The sequence below is a fragment of the Heptranchias perlo genome, chromosome 5 (assembly GCF_035084215.1).
Source record: "Heptranchias perlo isolate sHepPer1 chromosome 5, sHepPer1.hap1, whole genome shotgun sequence".
Lineage (NCBI taxonomy): Eukaryota > Metazoa > Chordata > Chondrichthyes > Hexanchiformes > Hexanchidae > Heptranchias > Heptranchias perlo.
Window position 1 is genome coordinate 98,767,353 of NC_090329.1, and position 24,872 is coordinate 98,792,224.

A 24,872-nucleotide genomic window follows, 5' to 3' on the forward strand; every position below is an offset into this window, starting at 1 on the left:
TTACTTTTGTGGACGTTTTTGAGCTTTATGGGGTTTACACGTATGCAAACTGGTACATGAATCTCTGCACATTGGTCGAGATGGGAGGATGAATTCTGCTTGCCCAGGGGCTAAATTTGGGAAGGTGAGATTAATGTAGTCCTGGAAAGCTTTTCTTGTGTTTCGTAGCTCCGTCTCCAACTCCAATTCTAAGACAGTCATGGTTTCCACCTGATTGAAAACCTCTTTGAGGTTAACCTCTTTATCGCACAGCAAGCGTTTTAACTGGTCTATTTCAGATTGATGTCTACTTTGTAAGACAATGATGGGTCCCTCAGCTAGAGCCTTTTCTTCACTGCGAGCTTTAGCAACCTCAACTATGATTTTGTTTTCATACTCCTCTTTTTGGGTCTGCAAAGATTCTTGTAGCACAAATTGACTTCGTGTTTCTTCCTCAAATTGTAACTTTCTGATTAAAAATAAGCAAATGTAGCATTAGTACCAAGCTGTAAATAAAAAAAAACACATGTGGAACAGAATTATGAATTTGTGGTCTGGGGACAGTACTGAGTTAACATACTATCCTTTCTGTCCTGAGTCTTGGGTTCGAGCCAGTCCAAATAAAGTAAAAGTTTCCTCTCTTTGCTGTTTGTAAGAATTCTACATGAAATAATTTTGGGTGATCCATAATCAAGTTACAGTCTTAAGGCCCATGAATCCACACATATAACTGCTCATAATTCAGCACAAACTGTTCAACCTTACTCATTGGGGCCATCTAGATGGTGTTGGAAGTGGGGAACAAAATCACAGTGTTATTCTGAGTTTATTGATACGGTTTACAGCAAGCTAAGCATTAGTCTGCTTCTGGACATGCTGAACTTGGTACAAGAACATCTACATCACTGAGATCCTTCACCTTAATTAGCACAACATGTGCACCACAATTATATGGTTTCAAAATTTTAACTGTGGGCTTTATTGCTTTTACAAAATACTATTTCTGCAGCTTGCTTCATTCAAATATGAAGCTCCTTTTCACTTCTAATAGATCTAGATTATAACCATCAAATATTATCCCATCCAAAGTGCCTGGTCCATACACCAAATTTCATAAAATAATAAAATCAATGTAATGGTCTATTATAGGAACTCTTGCACAAGCACACATGACTTAAGATGGATGTTTACATCAATTACAGTACCTTGATAGTGTCATCCTTAGACAATTATGTCCCGTTTGTTATATCCGAAATAACACATCATGAAATGTAGGCTATTAAATGATGACTACTGGAATTTAGATATAGGTTTAAATCTAATGTGTTATTATTTTTACTGCACAAGAACTTGTGAACCGTTTTTCTGAAGTGACACAACGTTTTAAAGCCGTTCACAATTGTTTTGTACATTGTTCTTGCAATATACACCGCCCAGAGCTTGTGAAAATCACAGGTCAAACAGTTATTTAGCAAATTCTCTCTCTTAAATAAGCTCTACTCATTAGTGAACATGATGTCAGGCTTCCCTCAATAGGAGCATCAGCTGCATTTGAGCATCGAGAAGATGTTTACTAAATTTACTCAGCTGGTAGACCCTGGATGGAAAAGGAGTCCCATGGAGTTGGGAGGCTGTAGATATATGGCCTGGCTCAGAAGAGGTTGAGGGAGCAGTTAATTCAGGGGCAGTGTGGAATGATGTCCCAGCCTCCTGCATGGTGGGTGGGCACTAAAGATCTGCCTCTTTAGACGAGAACCACCCTTCCACATTAGCTGTAGAAGAGAATGCTTTCACAATTTTAACTGTGTTTTCCTTCAAGAGTAAAGTACTCCCTCTGAAGCACTATTAAAGATGATTTGAGACCTATACCTGAGAGGAGATATTTAATGTTTGTATTGACCTCCTACCATGTTAGTATCCAGATGGAATAAAGTTCCATTTGGATAGTGTATTTCACAGCTCTGATTGGTTCCAATTTATCTGACTATTTATCCTTTCTGCTCCTCAATACAAGTCCTGGTGCTAAAATATAAACGCTGAATACCAGCTAGGAATCAAAACCTCCGTGTGGATCTTTTCCAACTGGGACATCCAACATGGTGCATCTCTATGATGCTGCATTTTCAATAAATAAAAAGCAAATAGCTCCTTTCGTGTAGATGGTCTTTTTAACATATTTTTTCTAGTGTTCCCATTTAATAAGACTTGTTGAGATGTGCGCTGATATTCAAAAATTTGGGGCAGACCATTGAGCAGTGCCTTTGTAAAAAATTGGCAAATAATGACAAGGAATTTTACATTAAGCAATCTGGAAAAACTAATGGGTCAGTGGGTAAATGCAGAAGAAATTCCTGGTCTGCATTGAGTTAGCTGATCTCAGTCGAGCATTTGTGAGGACAGAATACCAGGTTCCAGGACCCCTGGGATGTAAGGACGTGAATGTAGTCAAGGGTACAAGCAGGTATACATACTTGGTGTATACACGTATTAAGATTTTGGAGTATGTTCACTTTTTGGCTGCTATAAATGCCAGCATACGCTTGCTTTAGACACCTACCTGACAGAATTCCTGCACTGCTGCAGAAAAGAGGTATAGCAGGATGACAGTGCAGCTGGAGAGCTAGTAGCAGCAGGAAAAATTGTTAGTGCAAGAGATGTGTGATGTACAGTCAGCTTTTGCTGCAAAGTTCTGAGTTAACTTGAAAATCTCAGAGTGTTGCAGCCTTTGCTCTGATTTGAACACATTTCCTTTGAACACAGCTCCCCACTGGTAGGGTGGGATTGGTGAATTTATCCTTTAGACATCAAGGGGGGGAATTTCCTGTGTATTTGCGCCCAGGGACACATGTAATCGGGGTGTAAAGCAAATGCCTGGCATAAAAGATCGAGGAATCACGGGCATAGGTGTGTTGCGCGTGTAATTACACCTGAACTTCGTTGCTCTTTCATGCCTGTCTATCGATCCCTGCACTTGAATGCATCTTGGCTCATTATAATGGCTCTGTCCCCAGGCTAAAGAGCCGCACAGGTGAATTTTCTGCAATTTTGCTGCTTCAAAACGCGTGTAAAATTACACCCAGAATTTAACGGCAGCGGGAAACAAAGTCATTTTATTTAGTGTTTTATTGCAGTTTTTTATATATATCCTCACTGAGACCTGCACTATATTTTCTGTTTCTTTGAATGCATTTTCATGGCAACAGTATAAATCACAATAAAAATTGAAATGCTTCTACGATTGTATGTTCTTAAACATACTGTGCCGAATGTGCATGAACGATAGATGGCTTGAAATTTTATTTTTTATACTTAACAAAGGTATGAATTCTGCGCTTTCCTCAGGCCCCAAGTACACCGATTTCCACCCATTTTTACGTTCTAGCATTAATTAATGAGATTGGCACAAGATTTGCGTGTAAATAGACATCGGTAAAATGGGTGCACAAATGGGTGTACTTTTGGGTGTAACATCCCAATTACTCTCCCACAGAAAATTCCAACCCCAGGTGAGGACAGGATTAGGCTTGGCTGCAAAGTCCCACAGTCAAATGTCCTGGTCTCATGTTTGTAGAATGGCTGCCTGGACAAAATATCAGAGGCCTGCTAATGTCTATAGAACTGTAATAAAAACAGAAAATGCTAGAAACACTCAGCAGGTCAGGCAGCTTCTGTGGAGATAGAAACAGACTTAACATTTTAGGTTGATGATCTTTCTCTACCCCAATATGAGTCACCAATTTCAGAACAAGAGGGGAAAATTGGGAGTGGGGAAGGAAATTGAAGGCTAAGACTCAGAAGTCAGGAAAGTGTGAAAGTGACTGTTATGGGTGCATTTTGGGACATAATGAAAACGAAATTCAGCAGAAATCAGCCCCAATGGGAGCTTCATTAAAGTATAGAAATGAGGGCAGAGACATCCTACATGCAATTTCTCAAGGTGTGGGTGCACAGGACATCCACCGTAAACCACCAGGTGTCCAATGCTTCAAGGGAATGAGAGGTAATTTAAAAGGAACAGTAATACAAAGGAAAGTGTTTTTCGGGCATTTCTGGACTATTTTGGATTGTGTTTGTTTTTGTCCTGTTGGCCTTAGGTTCTCATGAGCCTTCGTGACAATTGTTCTATTTTTTTTCCCTTGCATCGCCTATTGAGTTTCCCAATGCAAATCAATAATTTGAGGTGTTTGGAAGAAGAAGGGGCTACTCGTTGGTACCCCATAGCCACATCTGCAGACAGAAGGGAACATACCTCACTTTGGCAGATGATTGGTGAATGCAGAGGCTCCTATTCTCAAAGGAAGCTGGGACAACTATGGCACCACAAAGATGTGTCAATGCCTGACTAACAGTGATATGTCAGATGCTTCCTTGGATCACTGTATGTCCTGCTTTCCATGGCACTGCATGAAAGAAGACATGCCGGGAAGATTGATAGCTTAGTTAACCACACCCATCAAGATGCCACATCAACCATATCTGAAGGTAATGTTGCATCTACTTGGCAACAATGATGGGAAACAAGTGTCTGGTCAGAAGAGAGAGAGATGCAGAGCTATTCCATCTGCTACAACAGCACCTGCAGCTACCATTGCATACATACAGCGACAGTGAGAACTTACATTACCACTTGCTGGAGAGTATGGGCCGCAATTTCCTTTTCTTCTTGTCTTGCCGCAGCTACAGCCTTGGCCTTTTCAGTTCCACATTTGTAAAGTGTCTGCTGGATTTCATGAGCCAGGCGTTGTTTCCCAAGTTCATGCTCCTTACTCACCTGCTCCTCTTGTTGCCATTGCATCTTAATCTCTGTTTTTCGTATTTCTTCCTAATAAAATAGAATGATGAATCAAGCGACTTTGTCAAGAGATTGGGTTTTACAGAGCCCAGAAATCAAGTACTACACTGAAAAAGATATTTTGCATGCTTATTCTACAGCATAAATTACAGCAAGATTTCTATCATTAGATGAATGATCTCAGAGGCCACAAAAGTACACAAAAGTTGCAACATGTGTTGGTCTGGTGGGCTTTGTTAATTCAGTCTCCAGCATTGAGCATAGGAACATAGGAACAGGAGTAGGCCATTCAGCCCCTCGTGCCTGCTCTGCCATTTGATAAGATCATGGCTGATCTGTGATCTAGCTCCATATACCTGCCTTTGGCCCATATCCCTTAATACCTTTGGTTGCCAAAAAGCTATCTATCCCACATTTAAATTTAGCAATTGAGCTAGTATCAATTGCCGTTTGCGGAAGAGAGTTCCAAACTTCTACAACCCTTTGTGTGTAGAAATGTTTTCTAATCTCACTCCTGAAAGGTCTGGCTCTAATTTTTAGACTGTGCCCCCTACTCCTAGAATCCCTAACCAGCGGAAATAATTTCTCTCTATCCACCCTATCCGTTCCCCTTAATATCTTATAAACTTCGATCAGATCACCCCTTAACCTTTGAAACTCCAGAGAATACAACCCCAATTTGTGTAATCTCTCCTCGTTACTTAACCCTTGAAGTCCGGGTATCATTCTAGTAAACCTACGCTGCACTCCCTCCAAGGCCAATATGTCCTTCCGAAGGTGCGGTACCCAGAACTGCTCGCAGTACTCCAGGTGCGGTCTAACCAGGGTTTTGTATAGCTGCAGCATAACTTCTGCCCCCTTGTACTCTAGTCCTCTAGATATAAAGGCCAGCATTCCATTAGCCTTATTGATTATTTTCTGCACCTGTTCATGACACTTCAATGATCTATGTACCTGAACCCCTAAGTCTCTTTGGACATCCACAGTTTTTAACTTTTTACCATTTAGAAAGTACCCTGTTCTATCCATTTTTGATCCAAAGTGGATGACGTCACATTTATCTACATTGAATTCCATTTGCCACAATTTTGCCATTCACCTAATCTATCAATATCGCTTCGTAATTTTATGTTTCCATCCACACTGCTTACAATGCCACTAATCTTTGTGTCATCGGCAAACTTAGATATGAGACTTTCTATGCCTTCATCTAAGTCGTTAATAAATATTGTGAATAATTGAGGCCCCAAGACAGATCCCTGCAGGACTCCACTAGTCACATCCTGCCAATGTGAATACTTACTCATTATCCCTACTCTCTGTCGCCTTTTGCTCAGCCAATTTCCTAACCAAATCCGTATTTTTCCCTCGATTCCATGGGCTTCTATCTTAGCTAACAGTCTCTTATGTGGGATCTTATCAAATGCCTTCTGGAAGTCCATATAAATAACATCCATTGACATTCCCCTGTCCACTACTTTAGTCACCTCTTCAAAACATTCAATCAGGTTTGTCAGGCACGACCTACCTTTCATGCTGGCTCTCCCTGATTAACTGAAAATTCTCGAGGTGTTCAGTCACCCTATCCTCCAGCAATTTCCCCACAACAGATGTTAGGCTAACTGGTTTATAATTCCCCGGTTTCCCTCTCTCTCCTTTCTTAAAAAAATGTCACACCAATGTGCAAAATAATGATAGAGCAGGTCAGGTCAGCACAGGGTGAAAATTGATTGTGATTCAACCTTTTACATATTGGATAGCCTGCTGATACTCACTGTTTAACTTCACTTATGGGTTAAACTGTGTAATACCAACCATAACAATATACAAAGGGTTTTATTGCAGCTCAGTAATCTAAGTAAAATGATCAGACTTGCTGCTGAGTACAGTTGCATAGAACTTATATAACATTTCATCTTATGATATTTTGCTGTTCTTGAGTCTACAGAGGGCACATTTGTAGCACACATGGCCCTTGCCAGCCATGACTTTATTGTGGATTATCGTACTGACATCCTGGCTTTGACTGAAACTTGGCTTAAAAATGATGATACCTTGCCCCTTACTGAAGTTCCCTGCCTGTTTACATTTTCCACCATCTGCCCTGTCCAAATCTCTGTGGTGGCGGTGTGCCCCTTGTCACCAAATCGCATCTTTTCCTCTCTCTCTACTCATTTGGAACCTTCTTCTTCTTGAAGCACATCACCATATTTCACCTCTGTCACCCTTCCTTTAAAATGGTTGTCTATTATCCCTCAAACCCCACCATGAGTTTCTCCCAGAGATATCCTTCCTCCTTTCCTTGCTTATGTTCTGCACTGAAGATTTCCTCATTCTTGGTGATTTCAATCTCCTTCTCGGCTCCCCTTGCCCTCTCTCCTCTGAATTCACTGCCCTAATGTCCTCCCTAAACCTCTTGTCCATATAAACTCTCCTACCCACATTCACAGCCTTTTCACTTACAAATATGCTTTCAAACTCCCAATTGCCCAGCCTTTTGTCCTCCATATGCCAGATACCTCTGCAGTTGTTGATTTTGATTTACTCAACCACTTCCTCACCTCCACTTCCAATGCCCTAATCCACAGCAAAACCTTCAATGTCTTCCATCCATATTGTTCCCCTTGGTGTGGCCCCCATCTTCACTCCCTCCAGTCCAAGAGGTCTAAACTTGAGCATCCTAGCACAAAATTGGCAACCATTCAAAGCCATATCTGGCTGGACCACATCAAGCCCTATTCGGTCTCAATTCATCTGCCTAAAACACCCAGTACCCTAGGATCAGACTGGAGGGCAAAAATAGCCCCAAACTCCTATTCTACCAACCACTTAATTAAATCCCTCTCTCTCCATGCCCTTCCACCCTCACCCCTAACAATGGCACATTAAACTTCAGCTTATCTAAAACTCTGCTGCCCAATTCCTATCCCGCTCGCTCACCACCCCTGCCTTCACTGACCTACATTAGCTCTTATTCCCCTAATACCTCACATTTAAAGTTCTCATCATTGTTTTTAAATCTCTCCATGACCTCACCCCTCTCTATCTCGGTGATCTTCTCCAGCACCACAATTGTTCCCCCTCCCAAACTGTTTGTTCCTCTGAGTCCGACCTTTTGTACATGTCCATCTCCCTTCACCCTCCACTGGGTGCCGGGCCTTTAGCCACCTTGGCCCTGCACTCTGAAATTCCCTCCAAAACCCCTCTGCTTCTCCGACTCCATCGTATATGTTCCGACGATGCCACCTTCCACACCAGTGTTTCTGCTATGTCTTCCTTTTTCCTCAACTGAGGATTCCCCTCCACTGTAGTTGACAGGGCCCTCAACCGTCTCCATTCCATTTCCCGCATTTTTGCCCTCACCCCTTCCTCTCCCTCCCAGAACCATGATAGGGTTCCCCTTGTCCTCACCTTCCACCCCACACCTCCGCCATTTCCGCCACCTCCAGCGTGATGCCACCACTAAATACATCTTCTCCTCCCCTCTTCTTTCAGCATTCTGAAGGGATTGTTCCCTCCGTGACACCCTGGTCCACTCTTCCATCACCCCCAACACCCACTCTCCTTCCCATGGCACCTTCCTGTGCAAGAGCAGGAGATACAACACCTGTCCTTTCACCTCCTCCCTTCCACCATCCAGGGCCCCAAACACTCCTTCCAGGTGGAACAGTGATTTACTTGTACTTCTTTCAATTTCGTATACTGTATTCGCTGCTTATGATGCGGTCTCCTCTACATTGGGGAGACCAAACACAAATTGGTTGATCGCTTTGCTGAACACCTCCATTCAGTCCACAAGCGTGACCGAGCTTCTGGTCACTTGCCACTTTAATTCTCCGTCCCACTCCCACCCTGACCTCTCTGTCCTCGGCCTCCTACACTGTCCCAATGAAGTTCAACAGAAGCTCGAGGAACAGCACCTCATCTTTCGTTTAGGCACTTTACAACCTTCCAGGCTCAACATGGAGTTCAATAACTTCAGACCATAACCACTGCTCCAATTTTTTCAGATAGCAGGTACTGGTAATGGTTCTGATGTTGCCACTTACAGCTCCTCGAGACCCATCTTTTGTTTCTTTACTTGTCCCGTTACCACCCCCTTTCCCCTCCACCCTATCACAGACCTTCCCTTTTGTTCTTTCCTCCTCTCCCCTCCCCGCCCCTCCTTTCCCTGGATCTGTACTTGCTTAAAAACTATTAAATCTTTACTTCTTCCAGTTCTGACAAAAGGTCATTGGCCTGAAACGTTAACTCTGTTTCTCTCTCCACAGATGCTGCCTGACTTGCTCAGTATTTCCAGCATTTTCTGTTTTTATTTTTGCTTCTCCGCCTTCTTCTCTTCCTAATATCTCCTATGGGTCATCCTTGGCACACTTGTTAACACTCTCATCTCCAAGTCAATTGTTGTAGCAAATGGCTAAAGAATGCACTTACCTTAATTTCATTCATATGTATCTTCTTTAGTTTCTCTATCTCTTTTTGCTTTTCCTGTTCAGCCTCAAGCAGAGCCTTTTTCACTGCTTCCTCTTTCTCTGCCTTGGCCTGGACAAGTATTACACAAAAAGAGTAATAGGTGTTAATTACTCTATTCATTACTTATGACAAATCATTTTCATTGGTTTTGAATCTTTAGGAGTAGAGAACTTTGGCAGTCATCATTAGGCTCAGCAGATGACTGTTCACACTCATCTCTCCTCAGTGGGTACGATTCACTAGGTCTTGGCCATATTCCTAGACAGGGAGTTAAAGATGGTTTGGCCGTAAAGAACACCTTTTGTCACCCTATTGTGGTGCAACATTGATATCAGCCAGGATAATCTGTGGCTCAGATTATCTTACCTTGTGTCTGAAGGGGTAAATGAGCAGCAATATGGAGAGCTAAATGGCAAAATAAAGATATAATGTACACATTATTTAACAGTAACAGTACAAAGTGAAAGTAGGTCAAAATTATGATTTATAGGCAAAATCTAACAGTTGCATCCACCAGGAGAATCACTCTTCCAAAAGAGCTCTGTTAATAGGTTTATACATACAGAATTCCTCAACTTTACAGTACTTTAGGGATAGAAGGACCTGTGTTGCCGTTATAGATGGCAGAACAGGCATTGGGAGCTTAAAAAACTGGGTGGAGATCAATCCTGCTAAATCTCTTCTCGTTCTGCACTACACTCAAACTTCTGGTTGGGGCATAAGGTAGGCCTAAAGAGCTTTCAACAGAAAATGGCAATTTAATATTTAAGTCCATTTAATGGTTGCAAGTTAATGCATGCACACTTTCCTGTGATTCTCATTCAGAATGCGCTGAGTGTTAAATTTGCCTGCACAAAATAGGTGATGGGGCCCGGCACATCCTGGGCTGATCGGAAATCAGCATTTAAAGAGGAACTTGCTGCATTTTCAGGAGAATTTCAGCAGGTGGAATTGTTCTTCAGCATTGTGTTGGGTGTTACTTTCAGTGCTAATTTCTATCAGTTTATTTTTTGAAGTGTTGGCCAAGAGTTTTGGCTGACATAATTTTAGTCAGCATGTAGATGAGAAATAGGAAGGGGCCAAGGGTAGATCCTTGGGGGACTTCAGTGGTAAAGGTGCGGGAGCGGGAAGAGAAGCCATTGCAGGTGATTCTTTGGCTACGACTGGATAGAAAGGAATTGAATTAGGCGAGGGCAGTCCCACCCAGCTGGATGATGGAGTAGAGGCATTGGAGGAGGATGGTGTGGTCAACCATGTCAAAGGCTGCAGACGGGTTGATAAGGATGAGGAGGGATAGTTTACCATGGTCACAGTCACAAAGGATATCATTAGTGACTTTGATGAGGGCCGTTTCAGTGCTGTAGCAGGGGTGAAAACCTGATTGGAGGAGTTTGAACATGGAGTTGCGGGAAAGATGGGCATGGAGTTGGGAGGCAACAACGCGTTCGAGGACTTTGGGGAGGAAAGGGAGGTTGGAGATGGGGCAGTAGCTTGCAAGGGTGGTTTTTTTGAAGTGGGGGGTGACGATGGCAGATTTGAAGGGGAGGGGGAACAGTACCTGAGCAGAAGGAACCGTTAACAATATCAGCTAACATGAATGCTGACGACACCTTACTCTACCTCACCACCACTTTTCTTGATTTCTCCACTGCTTCTGATTTGTCACGCTGCTTTTCCGATAACCAGTACTGGAAGAGCAGAAATTCCTCCAATTAAATATTGGGAAAACCAAAGCCATTGTCTTTGGTCCCTGCCACAAACTCTGTTCCCTGGTTACCGACTCTATTCCTCTCCCTGGTTACTATCTGAAGCTGAGCCAAACCGTTCGCAACCTTGGCATTCTATTTGACCCTGAGCTGAGCTTATGACCCCATATCCTCTCCATCACCAAGACTGCCTTCTTCCACCTCCATAACATTGCCCATCTCCGCCCCTGCCATAGTTCATCTGCTGTTGAAACCCTCATCCATGCATTTGTTACCTCTAGACTCGACTATTCCAATGCTCTCCTGGCCGGCCTCCCACCTTGTACCCTCCATAAACTTAAGCTCATCCAAAACTCTACTGCCCATATCCTAACGGATACCAAGTCCCGTTCATCCATCACCCCTGTGCTCGCTGACCTACACTGGCTCCTGGTGCGGCAACGCCTCGATTTTAAAATTCTCATCCTTGTTTTCAAATTGCTCCATGGCCTCGCCCCTCCCTATCTCTGTAACTTCCTCCAGCCCTACAACCCTCTGAGATCTCTGTGCTCCTCCAATTCTTGCCTCTTGCCCTTCCCCTAATTTTCATCACTCCACCGTTGGTGGCCGTGCCTGCAGCTGCCTAGGCCCTGAGTTATGGAATTCCCTCCCTTAATCTCTCCGCATCTCTACCTCTCTCTTCTTTTGTAAGACGCTCCTTAAAACCTACCATTTTGGTCACCTGTCCTAATATCTCCTTATGGGGGTCGGTGTCAAATTTTGTTTGCTAACACTCCTGTGATGCACCTTGGTACATTTTACTACATTAAAGGTGCTATATAAATGCAAGTTGTTGTTCTATGAGCTCCTCCACACAATTCCATAGCATTCTGTTAATCCATCTGGTTTATATTAATTAGTATTAATTGTATTCAGGTGGTAGGTATCAATTGGGGACTCTCTTGATTCAATTTATAGGAGGGAGCTTATCTAGGGGGTGCACGATGTGTAAGGGTGTTCTCTGTGAATAAAGATTTGGAGGCAATTGAAGACCAGGCTCTAGTCGTCTATCCTTCATCACCTGGCTATCCAACTTTTTATACATTCATGAATCACAAGGGCTTCTATTACATCAACATGCAGGTCATCTGTGACAACATCATGCATGTGAGTGCCTGCTTCTATGGCAGCACTCACAATGCCTTCATTTTAAGGCAATCCACTGATTATTTGATGGAGCAAGAAGTCTTCAAAGATGGATCCTAGGAGACCTAAGGTGCCTTCTTCAGCCTTGGCTCCTGACATCTGTGAGACTGCCATGAACAGCAGCAGAGTCCCTATAAAATGTGAAGCCCATGCAGCCCCATGATCATAATCAAGCACACTTTAGGCACAATCATAATTCAATGTATCTTTTTGGATTAGTTAAAGAGCATACAATTTAAACTATGTGTACAGCAATTTATAGGGCCACAAATTGGATTTTGCCAAAAGATTGTTTATACTCTGTCTCCATACCATGGAGCAACATTGCCAATGACAACTGTTCTATCTGGAAATCAAAGTTGAAGTGTGTGGTAAGACTGTATTTACACAAAGTAAAAATACATTGAAGTAAGGAATGTGTGGATACCTCCTTCACATATAAATGCCAAAGCTTTGAAATAAAGGACTTTATATGGCAATCAGTCATGTATTCAGTAGGCTCTCTATGAATCCTTCAGATGTGCAACGACAACACGGTGGTACACACCTTAATCAATACTACATATATAAACATATTTACACATTGATGATCTTACGGGGTTACGGTTCCCCTCTGGTACTTCCCCCAAATGGCCGATCTTTTTAACTGTACCCAAGCTGTGATTGGCCCCATGGCAAGGAAAAGAAAAGGGGATATCAATGTTCAGCCTAATCCTCCCTCACCAATGACAATATAGGTCCACTTCCAGAAGGGGTTTCTGGATGCCAATCAGGAGTAGGAACCCTCTCAAACCATGGACACTGAGTTCAATTGTAGCCAATTACTGCCACCTGTTTGAGGTGAGCCAAAGCAGCGCAGAACAGAGATCAAACCTGGGATCTTTCTGGTCTGTTTGTCTCAATTACACTAGGGGAGGCTTTTTACATAATATTTTAAGATTTATACTGATTCAAGGTGCTTACTGTGTATGCATGTAATTGAGAAAGACATATCACATACATCTATTGTTAAAGAATATTCTTTCAGTTATATTCAAATTCTTTCTCCCCCTTTTCTCTTCCTCTTCTGAAGGAGGTGACTATTGTTGGGGCATGGTTCCATCGTCACCAACAGCTCTCTTGGACTTTTTATCAAAGTATTCATTCTTCATGTGTGAGCCTGTATAATGAGTGTAGACAAGCTATTCATCTTTGTGTGTGTGTGTGCATTTGTGTGTGTGTGTGTGTGTGTGAACAGCTGAGCCAAAACTTGTTTACCTTAAGACTGCATATTTTCCAGCAGGAGTCATCATACAGCAATCGAAAGAGGGAACTCTGGTTGATTTCTCTGCTCTCTAACTCTGGGGAAGTAGATTAAATTATAATGTTCCCACCCCAGTGCTCCCACTGAGAACAGTTAACTTGGCATTGACCAGTGGTCGGATTTGGAACTTCCTTGGACTGTATGGCTCACTGGCACATGAAGCATTTATTCACTAAGTCATCAGAGGAACTCTTAACACTACTTTCTGAAGTAAAAAGTAACTATTGGCTCCCCTAATGACTCAGTGAGTGATTACTTGAGTCATAAAAACCAGGAAGGTCCCAGATTCAATTGAAGTTGGTGCTGAGCTAGCACATCTGAGTTGAGCCAGGAATACTATAATTGACCTCAGTGCACCGAGGTTAGGAAGGAGAAAATCAGCCAGGATACTGTCAATGGATACCGACTGGCATGAAACAGCAGGGAGGGATAAGATACATTGTGCATACACAGTCAGTTCCAATAACTTTTCCATTAACCTTTACTACAACCTTAATGCGATCACATACAAGCTGTGCAAGTAGGTGCTGACATTCATTGCTTACATTTGTAGATTGACTCCAATGGCTTTGAGAGTGAGCAAAGCAATAATGGGAAGATTAGCAACCTTCAGAGAGTTATCTGGGTGAAGTCAACAGATTTAAATTTACCTCACTCTGGAGAACCATCCCATCAGTCACTGTGACCCCCAGGAGTGCAGAAAATTTTAATCCACTGATTCAACTGCAGACAAGTGGGTCACCATCTGCCTGCAAGCTCACCCTGATAATTTAATTGTGAATGTGGACTGCACACATGGGCAATGACACTGGTCACAAAAAGTCTGCCCTAACTCCGAAACAAGGCATTTATCTCAAATTGTAAGTGCTCCTCCTAAATCTGTGCTAAGCTACCTGCTCCAGAATTGATATCTGGTGATTCCTACTGGAAGTGTGGGTGTTGGGTGAGGATGGAATTGGGCTCAACTGTGATGCCCATCTAGGCAATACTCACTGCGTTGCCGAGCTATTCCAGCAAGAAGGGCATCACTGTTGAGCCCAAAACCCAAGCTCACAATAAATAATGGGCATTTGGACAAAGTATCGGAGAGTGACCAGTGCTACTGCTTTCAAGAAAGGAGGTGGGGAGAAAATTGGTGATTAGAAAGGAAGTAACTTTTATACCCAAAGTAAAATAGCTGCTCTTGAATCCTCCACAGTCTGTTTCTGTACACTATTAGACTCCTCCATGTATCGCTGATGAATCTGTGATCCCAGTTCTGTAGTTGCAGAAAAACAATATTTTAATTTATGAATCTAGGAAATAATTAGCCCTATGATTGTCTGCAGTAAAAAGGGCAATAAGGTACTTGGTTTCATTAGCGGGATAGAATACAAAGCAAAGCATATACTGTACACATTGTTGCTGTATATACACCGGTCACATTGCATCCTCACGTTGTGTCCTCCTCACAGCTTACTTTCCCACCTAGCTTTGTATCGTCAGCAAACTTGGATACATTACACTCAGTCCCCTCATCGAAGTCATTAATATAGATTGTAAATAGCTGAGGCCCAAGCTCTGGTTACAATCTCAAAAAGGGCCAGATATATTGGAGTTCACAAATTTATTTTAAAAATTAATTTAAACATTCCAATGTTCTATTTTACATTTAATGTTATTTTTCGGACGCTCTGTCATTCCTTTACTCATTGTTATGAAGAAAGATTCAGATAAATGAAGTTTTTTTTCACTTAAACAGAGGAAGTTGAAGAGGGGACTAATAGAGATTTTTTAAATTATGAAAGGTTTTGAGAGGGTAAATAGTGAAAGATTGTTTTCACTGGTTGGTGAACCGATAACAGGAGGACTCTGAAGGTTATCAGTAGAAGAACAAAGGGGAATAGTCAAAGAATTTTTTCCACACAGAGGGTGATTAAAACATAGAGTGGTATAAATTTGTCTCGGATGGTCGTACAAAATGGGAGGTAGTGAATCAGCAGCCCGTTTTGCACTCCATACAATTTTCATTTCCATCCTCTCTGAGGGCGCCATAGACAAGGCCTGTTAAATCAGACAAGGTCTACTGGTGAAACACACTTGAGCAATTCAGTTTTTCTTACCGCATCATGAAAGAGGTTCACTTGCATAAGAAAGGGACAGAATAGGCCTACAAGATGGGCCCTTTTGTAGAAAGGATGAGCCATGTGCAAAAATTAAACATATCTACGATTTTAGAAAGAAGTTAAAAGAGGACCTTGTCAAATCATATAAACTATTAAATGGTATACATAAAGTAAATCTAGATTGGGCCAGAAATCGCTCCTGAAATAACAGAGGAGCTCAACAGTGCTCTCAGTTTTTAGTGGTGAATTGAAGGAGCAAGTTCCCGTGTTTGCATATGCGCAGTAAAATGGGAAAATCGTGAGCTTGCTCCTAGTGGTTCGCCGGCGATATGACAGCTTCGAATTAAAGGGCCATCGTATGCTGCAATCAGAGAAATCATTGAAAAAGCGCCAACTTGCTTATCTACCCAGCTGGAAAGTAACTAGTTACTCCACCAAACAGGTACACTTAAAAATACCAGGTCGAAACTAAGTTTTAACAGCGCAGTTAGTCTTAATGTCTGCCAAACAACTAAAAGTTAAATTTTAAAATGTGGAGTCTCATATTACTCTTTATTTTAATAGTTTTTGGCCATTAAAAAAGTTGAAATTAAAAAATTCCAAAAATTTTTATTTTTTACTTTTCCCTTCTGTCTCTTTAATTTAATTCAATTATTTCTTTGGCATTTTATAAAAAAATATTTTTTTTATTTACAATGACAGACAGAATACTAACTTTAAATGAATGAAGTCTGTTTGCCTGCCTGAGCAATGAAGCCTGAATCTGTGGGTGTGACTTCTCTTCCTGACAGATTTTGTGGGTGTGTCTTCCATTCTCACAGACTTTTCCAGCCGTGCGGCAACTCACGCTGCTCAGAGGCTTGGTTGATAGCGCACATTTTGTTTAAAGTTCAAATTCAAGCAATTTGATGCCACAGAGCCCGCAGTAAGTATTTTCATTAATTAAATTCGCAGGAGCTGCGGTGAGGGTTACCTCGCTGCTCTGCCCGATTTCTGGCCCAACATTTCTTCAAAGTTTGTCAAGAAAGTAAGGCCAAATTATGGAACTTATTGATAGTAAATTTAGAACAGATACCTAAAGAAACTTCAAACCTCAAACTGTGATAAATGTTTATAATAATCTATTAAAAAAGGCAACAGAGGCAAAAACATTATTCAAAATACATTGGTTAAGGGTCATTGACCTGAAACATTAACACTGTTTCTTTCTCCACAGATGCTGCCTGACTTGCTGAGTATTTCCAGCATTTTCTGTTTTTAATTCAAAATATATGCCATGGTGAGAGAGTTAATATACTGGAGGAATGAGTTTTGGTGATACTTTTTGCCACTCCTGATTCTTCTTATGTTCTTAAAACGCAACATAAATCTAACAAATTATAGCAATGTGCCATTTTCAATGCAGCCAACATCACTCATTGGCGCTTATGACATTCAGTATGAAATGCAATGCCTGTTAAATAATTCCATCATTTCCCTTGTAACCTCACTGTAATAGGTAGCTAGCTCTCTGTTACCAGGCAGTGAAATCACTCACATCCATGGAATGTATCTAGGATGTCCTACAGTGATAATTAAAATGGGATGAATTCAGGTTTGATTCATTTGGTAAACTGGTAAGTATAATGTTCTGTGTCTTTTATTTACTTTATTTAAGAATTGATTAATGCAACATCAGAAGTACAGTCATGAAATGTAACAATCCTTTCAGTTGGGTATAGTTTATATCCTTTGCTTTATACCATTACTATTTGACTGGCATGTTTCTTTCCAATTCACGGAGATATGCTCTTCTGAGTCTGGACGAAGATGCCAATGTGATGCAAATAAAGTTGCCCAGCTTCTGATGATGAATCCATCACTTTTCAAGGAATGAATGGTGTTCACCCTCTTCGGGAAAAAATGGGAAATCTGCTCAGACAAGCTGCGTTTACCTTTTTGATTATCCAGCCGTGCAATGTCCTTCCATTGTACAAGCGCAATCCCGATACTTGCTTGGGAATCCTAGGATTTGCGAGACTTCATTGCGAAATCGTGGGATCACAAGAGGTATCGGGAATTGCAAACCTCCCACCCCCGCGACCCCCCCCCCCCCCCCGGAGTGAGTGCAGCGATGTGACACAATTGAGGCACTTGACGCCAGTTCGCATCATAAACCTTGGCTTCAACTCTGCAGGATCATGACCCCCTCCTCCCCCCATGCCCAAATAGCCATCACACGGGTCTGCAGAGGACCCCTGGAGAATTGTAGCTCACACCCTGGCTGAACCTAAGCATGTGGGGTTAGATTATACAGGCTCTCACCGATAATACACTTGTGAGTGTCTTGTTGAATCAAAGCATGGACCGGCTCCTGATACCATGTGGGCACTCCTGGCGTTCCTCCATCTGGTGTGGGCAGCAGCGACTTTCTGGATTTGATATTGATGCACCAAGTGTCCATCAGAGCTTAGGTTTTAAAAATAAATAAATAAAGGTGGGTGGAAAAAATGAACTTCCTTCGAACTAACGCAGTCTTGCCCAAATCTACAGATCGGATTTTGTGCAGGATGCAAAACAAAAGCCTATCTCAGCTCGACGTACTTTAAGCTAATGTGCAATGCATGTGAACAGGAGACATTCAGTTGGGTCATGGTTACCAAGGAAACGAGTCCAGGGTTAAAGTCCATCATTTGTCACAGTGACGGTGTCATCGTGAGCTGGACATGAACAAGTGAAGGCAATGAGGGAGAGAGGGAGATAGAGAGGGGGAGGGAGGGGGGGTGGGGTGGGAGGGAGGGAAGGAGAGAAGCAGGGAGAAGGGATGGGAGATAGAGAGGAGGGAGGGAGAGAGGGAGGGAGAGGGGATGGGAGATAGGGAGAGGAGGGTGGGAGGGAGAGGAAAGGGCATACAAAAAGGCAAAAAATGGCCCAGATCCTGGTGAATGGGAAAGATACAAAGATCAACAAAGGGTCACAGATAGTAAGGGCTACAAAAAGAGAGTATGAAAAGAAACTTGCAAGGGATAGCAAAACCAATACGAAGAACTTTTATAGTTACATTAGGAAAAAGAGGGTGGTCAGGAGCAGTGTTGGCCCCTTAAAAACTGAAAGTGGGCATATTGTCATTGACAATGGTGAAATGGCGGACATGTTCAACAATTACTTTGCGTCAGTATTTACAGTAGAAAAAGAGGATAGCATGCCAAGAAAATCCCAAGAAAACTAATATTGAATCAGGGACAGGGACTCGATAAAATTAACATAAGTAAAGCAACAGTAATGAAGAAAATAATAGCACTAAAGAGTGACAAATCCCCAGGACCAGATGGTTTCCATCCCAGGGTTTTAAAGGAAGTAGGTGAGCACATTGCGGATGCCCTAACTATAATCTTTCAAAGTTCTCTAGATTCAGGAACTGTCCCTCTAGATTGGAAAATTGCACATGTCACTCTGCTTTTTAAGAAAGGAGAGAGAGGGAAACCAGGGAATTATAGACCAGTTAGCCTAACATCTGTTGTGGGGAAAATGCTGGAGTCTATAATTAAGGATGGGGTGACTGAACACCTCGAGAATTTTCAGTTAATCAGAGAGAGCCAGCATGGATTTGTGAAAGGTAGGTCGTGCCTGACAAACCTGATTGAATTTTTTGAAGAGGTGACTAAAAGTAGTGGACAGGGGAATGTCAATGGATGTTATTTATATGGACTTCCAGAAGGCATTTGATAAGGTCCCACATAAGAGACTGTTAGCTAAGATAGAAGCCCATGGAATCGAGGGAAAAGTACGGACTTGGTCAGGAAGTTGGCTGAGCGAAAGGCTACAGAGAGTAAAGAAGGTGGTAAAGAAGGCATATGGGATACTTGCCTTTATTAGTCGAGGCATAGAATATAAGAGCAAGGAGGTTATGATGGAGCTGTATAAAACACTGGTTAGGCTGAGAATCCCTACGTGGTCAGTTTTCGGTAAAATATTAAGATGCCTACGTGGCAAAGAAGCAGAATGCAAAATGGTTAGAAAGGGTTAATTAGTTAGTAACTGAGATTGGTACAGGTGGCCTGGCCTCCTGCTGGGCCATATGTTTGCGTAGTCAGCAGGTTTGCATGGTCTTATCAATGTAGAGTCTTTGATGTGATTCAAGGACTGGTCTGAATGTCTCCATGTTTATGGCAGATCAATATAGGTAACGAGCTTAGCCAAAGTTGAAAGACATTCCAGGTTGGGAGATAAGGGACAGGGAAGAACATTCCAAGTTGGAAGGTGAGGAAGTATACCCTTTGATGTCTAACAGCAGCATGATCAGCACATGGACGATTTATGATTGGCCGGAAATAATGTAACCTCGCATGGCAACCTATGCCCGGCTTATGATTGGTGTTGACCCTCGTTAAGTATGTTCCAACCCTATTCATCTGTATAAAAACGTGTGGATTTCTGTATGTTTCTTGTTCTTGCTCTGCCAGCATAGAGGGACTCTATCAGGAGTCCAAATCAATGCTGCAGACTAAGAACCCTGCTATTAAAGTTGTGATGAACTTTAAAATGTATTCGACTCAGTTTTTACTGAACCAGACTGAGGGGAAAGAATCCGAATCGTCAAGGCCACAGCTGGAGTACTGTGTGCAGTTCTGGTCGCCACACTACAGGAAGGATGTGATCGCTTTGGAGACGGTGCAGAGGAGATTCACCAGGATGTTACCAGGGCTGGAGCGCTTCAGCTATGAAGAGAGACTGGGAAGATTGGGTTTGTTTTCCTTGGAGCAGAGGAGGCTGAGGGGGGACATGATTGAGGTGTACAAAATTATGAGGGGCACAGATAGGATGGATACTAAGGAGCTTTTTCCCTTCGTTGAGGGTTCTATAACAAGGGGACATAGATTCAAGGTAAAAGGCGGGAGGTTTAGAGGGGATTTGAGAAAGAACTTTTTCACCCAGAGGGTGGTTGGAGTCTGGAACTCACTGCCTGAAAGGGTTGTGGAGGCAGGAACCCTCACAACATTCAAGAAGCATTTGGATGAGCACTTGAAATGCCATAGCATACAAGGCTACGGACCAAATGCTGGAATATGGGATTAGAGTAGACAGGGCTGATGGCCGGCGCGGACACGATGGGCCGAAGGGCCTCTATCCGTGCTGTATAACTCTATAACTCTATGACTCTATGAGTAGGGATAATGGGTAGGTATTCACAGTGGCAGAATGTGACTAGTGGAGTCCCGCAGGGATCTGTCTTGGGGCCTCAATTATCCACAATATTTATTAACGACTTAGATGAAGAAAGTTTGCCGATGACACAAAGATTGGTGACATTGTAAGCAGTGTAGATGAAAACATAAAATTACAAAGCGATATTGATAGATTAGGTGAATGGGCAAAACTGTGGCAAATGGAATTCAATGTAGACAAATGTGAGGTCATCCACTTTGGATCAAAAAAGGATAGAACGGGGTACTTTCTAAATGGTAAAAAGTTAAGAACAATGGATGTCTAAAGGGACTTAGGGGTTCAGGTACATGGATCATTGAAGTGTCATGAACAGGTGCAGAAAATAATCAATAAGGCTAATGGAATGCTGGCCTTTAAATCTAGAGGACTAGAGTACAAGGGGGCAGAAGTTATGCTGCAGCTATACAAAACTCTGGTTAGACCGCACCTGGAGCAATTCTGGGCCCCGCACCTTCGGAAGGACATATTGGCCTTGGAGGGAGTGCAACGTAGGTTTACTAGAATGATACCCGGACTTCAAGGGTTAAGTTACGAGGAGAGATTACACAAATTGGGGTTGTATTCTCTAGAATTTAGAAGGTTAAGGGATGATCTGATCGAAGTTTATAAGATATTAAGGGGAACAGATAGGGTGGATAGAGAGAAACTATTTCCGCTGGTTGGGGGCACAGTCTAAAAATTAGAGCCAGACCTTTCAGGAGCGAGATTAGAAAACATTTCTACACGCAAAGGATGGTAGAAGTTTGGAACTCTCTTCCGCAAACGGCAATTGATACCAGCTCAATTGCTAAATTTAAATCTGAGATAGATAGCTTTTTGGCAACTAAAGGTATTAAGGGATATGGGCCAAAGGCAGGTATATGGAGTTAGATCACAGATCAGCCATGATCTTATCAAATGGCGGAGCAGGCACGAGGGGCTGAATGGCCTACTCCTGTTCCTATGTTCCTATGAGTGAGAAGGGGAGGAGGGAGGAGAGATGGAGGGAGAGAGGGAGAGGGGAATGGAGATAGAGAGGAAGAGAGAGGAGGGAGGGAGTGAGAGAAGGGGAAGGAGGGAGGATGGAGGAAGAGGGAGAGAGAGGGAGGGAAAGGAAGGGGAGGGAAAGAGGGGAAGGGAGGGAAAGAGGGGAGGGCAAGGGGAAGGGAGAGGGTGCAAAGGGGAGGGAGGAAGGGGAGCGAGGGAGGGAGAAAGAGGAGGGATGAAGGGGAGGGGAGGGAGAGAGGGAGGGGGAGGGAGGAACAGGGGGAGAGAAAGTGAAAGACAGTGGGAAGGAATGGGAGTGAAGGAGGAACAGAGGGAGGGAGTGGGAGCTGGGGAATGGAGGTTTGGAGTGGGAGGAGGGGATGAGGGACCTGGAGAGGAGGGAGAGAGAAGGAGGGAGGGAGGGACGGGGAGGAAGAAAGGAGAGGAAGAGAGGCAGGGTGTGGGAGCAGGAGAGAGGGGAGGGAGGAACATAGGGACAGGAGTAGGCTATTTAGCCCCTCAAGGCTGTTCCGCCATTCAATGAGATCATGGCTGATCTGTGACCTAACTCCATATACCCGCCATAGCCCCAAATCCCTTAATACCTTTGGTTAACAAAAATCTATCAATCTCAGATTTAAAATTAGCAATTGAGCTAGCATCAACTGCCATTTGTGGAAGAGCGTTCCAAACTTCTACCACCCTTTGCGTGTAGAAGTGTTTCCTAACTTCATTCCTGAAAGTCCTGGCTCTAATTTTTAGGCTATGTTCCCTGGTCCTAGACTCCCCAACCAGCGCAGAAATACTTTATCTTTATCTCCCCTTAATATCTTGAAAACTTTGATCAAATCACCCTTTAATCTTCTAAATTCCAGGGAATACAACTCTAGTTTGTGTAATCTCGCCTCGTAATTTAATCCTTGAAGTCCAGGTATCATTCTAGTAAATCTACACTGCACTCCCTCCAAAACCAATATATCCTTCCTAAGGTGCAATGCCCAGAACTGAACACAGCACTCCAGGTGTCGTCTAACCAAGGCTTTGTATAGCTGTAGCATAACTTCTACCCCCTTGTATTCTAGTCCTCTCGATATAAAGACCAGCATTCCATTAGCATTTTTAATTATTTTCTGTACCTGTCCATGATATTTTAATGATCTATGTACATGGATCCCCAAATCTCTTTGGACCTCCACTGTTTTGAGTTTTTCATCATTTAGAAAGTACTCTGATCTATCCTTTTTAGGTCCAAAGTGGATGACCTCACACTTGCCCACATTGAAATCCATTTGCCACAGTTTTGTCCATTCAATTAATCTATTAATATCTCTCTGTAATTTTATGCTTCCATCTACACTGCTTACAATGCTGCCTATCTTTGTGTCATCAACAAACTTGGATATGTGGCTCTCTATCCCGTCATCTAAGTCGTTAATAAATACAGTGAATAGTCAAGGCCCCAACACAGATCCCTGTGGGACACCACTAGTCATATCCTGCCAATTTGAGTACCTGCCCATTATCCCTACTCTCTGTCTCCTGCTGCTCAACCAATTTCCTAACCAGGTCAATAATTTGCCCTCAATTCCATGAGCTTCAACTTTAGCTAAGAGACTCTTATGAGGGACTTTATCGAATGCCTTCTGGAAGTCCATATAAACAACATCCATAGACATTCCCCTCACCACTACTTTAGTCACCTCTTCAAAAAATTCAAGCAGGTCTGTCAGGCATGACCCACCCTTTACAAATCCATGCTGGCTCTCTCCGATCAGCTGAAAATTTTCAAGGTGTTCAGTATCCTTATAGACTCTAGTAATTTCCCGACAATAAATGTTAGGCTAACTGGTCTATAATTCCCTGGTTTCCCTCTCTCACCTTCCTTAAATAGCGGAGTGACGTGCAATTTTCCAATCTAAAGGAACAATTCCTGAATGGAGAGAACTTTGGGAGATTATAGTTAGGGCTTCTACAATGTTCTCACCTATTTCCTTTAAAACCCTGGGATGGAAACCATCTGGTCCTGGGGATTTGTCACTCTTTAGTGCCATTATTTTCTTCATTACTGTTAATTTGCTTATGTTAATTATGGTGAGTCCCCATCCCTGATTGAAAATTAGTTTCCTTGGGGCATCCAGTATGCTATCTCCTTCCTCTACAGTAAATACTGATGCACACGTCTGCCATTTCCTTACTTTCATTTACAATATCACCATTATCAGTTTTTAAGGGACCCACATTGCTCTTGACCACCCTCTTTTTCCTAATATAATTGTAAAAAGTTTTTGTGTTGATTTTGATACCCCATGCAAGTTTCTTTTCATACTCCCTTTGTGCAGCTCTTACTATCTGTTTTGCTGCCCTTTGCTGTCCTTTGTATCTCTTCCAGTTGCCAGGATCTGTGCTATTATTTGCATTTTTGAATGCTTTTTCTTTTAGTTTTATGTTGTCCCTTATCTCTTTTGTCGTCCATGGCTGTTTTTTTTGGCAAATGAAGCTCTTGACCTTTAGGGGTATAATTTAGTTCTGTACCACGTTAAATTCTTTTTTGAACACCTCCCACTGATCTTCTGTCGTTTTACCCATTAACAGATTTGCTCACTTTACTGTGAACAGTCTCTGTCTCATCCTGTTGAAGTCGGCCTTACCTAAATTTAGAATCTTAGTAGCTGTTACAGGTTTGTCCCTTTCAAACACAACGTTGAACTCGATCATATTGTGATCACTATTCGGAGGCCAGTAAATCACTTCTATTGCTTTCTGAATACAACCTTGGATTCAGAAGTTGATTGAGTGAACTCAGCACATCATCGCTTCTCTGATACCCAGGGGTATAACTGCTCGATTTCCTTTGACTATCAATCCATCCTGTATCCTAAGTTCATCGCTAATATTCAAATAATTTAACATCCTGAATTGGCACTTTCCTTCTTTCAGGCCAGCCTTTGCTTATTGTCGCTCTCAGCAATTTCAGATCTTCATCTACTCCTGTAGCTTGGTGCATCTCAGTTATTCTATTCTCAGGTATAAGTATTCCAGCAAAGTGATGCTTTCTAACAGTTGGCATGACTTTCTTAACCTTTCTGGCCATGTGAGGTAGCTACGTTCTGCTCAGCACGTGAGGAAGAAGCATCTCCCTGCTTCTTGTGAAGACTCAT

General features: G+C 42.5%; 1 protein-coding gene across 1 annotated transcript; it reads right to left on the reverse strand.

Annotated features, from left to right (window-relative positions):
• LOC137322185 (uncharacterized protein C6orf163 homolog) lies at positions 1-24,872 on the reverse strand. The gene is given in 6 exon segments (XM_067985298.1): positions 1-448; positions 4,599-4,801; positions 9,206-9,313; positions 14,602-14,696; positions 17,848-18,069; positions 24,794-24,872. Coding segments are annotated over 6 exon segments (1,155 nt in total).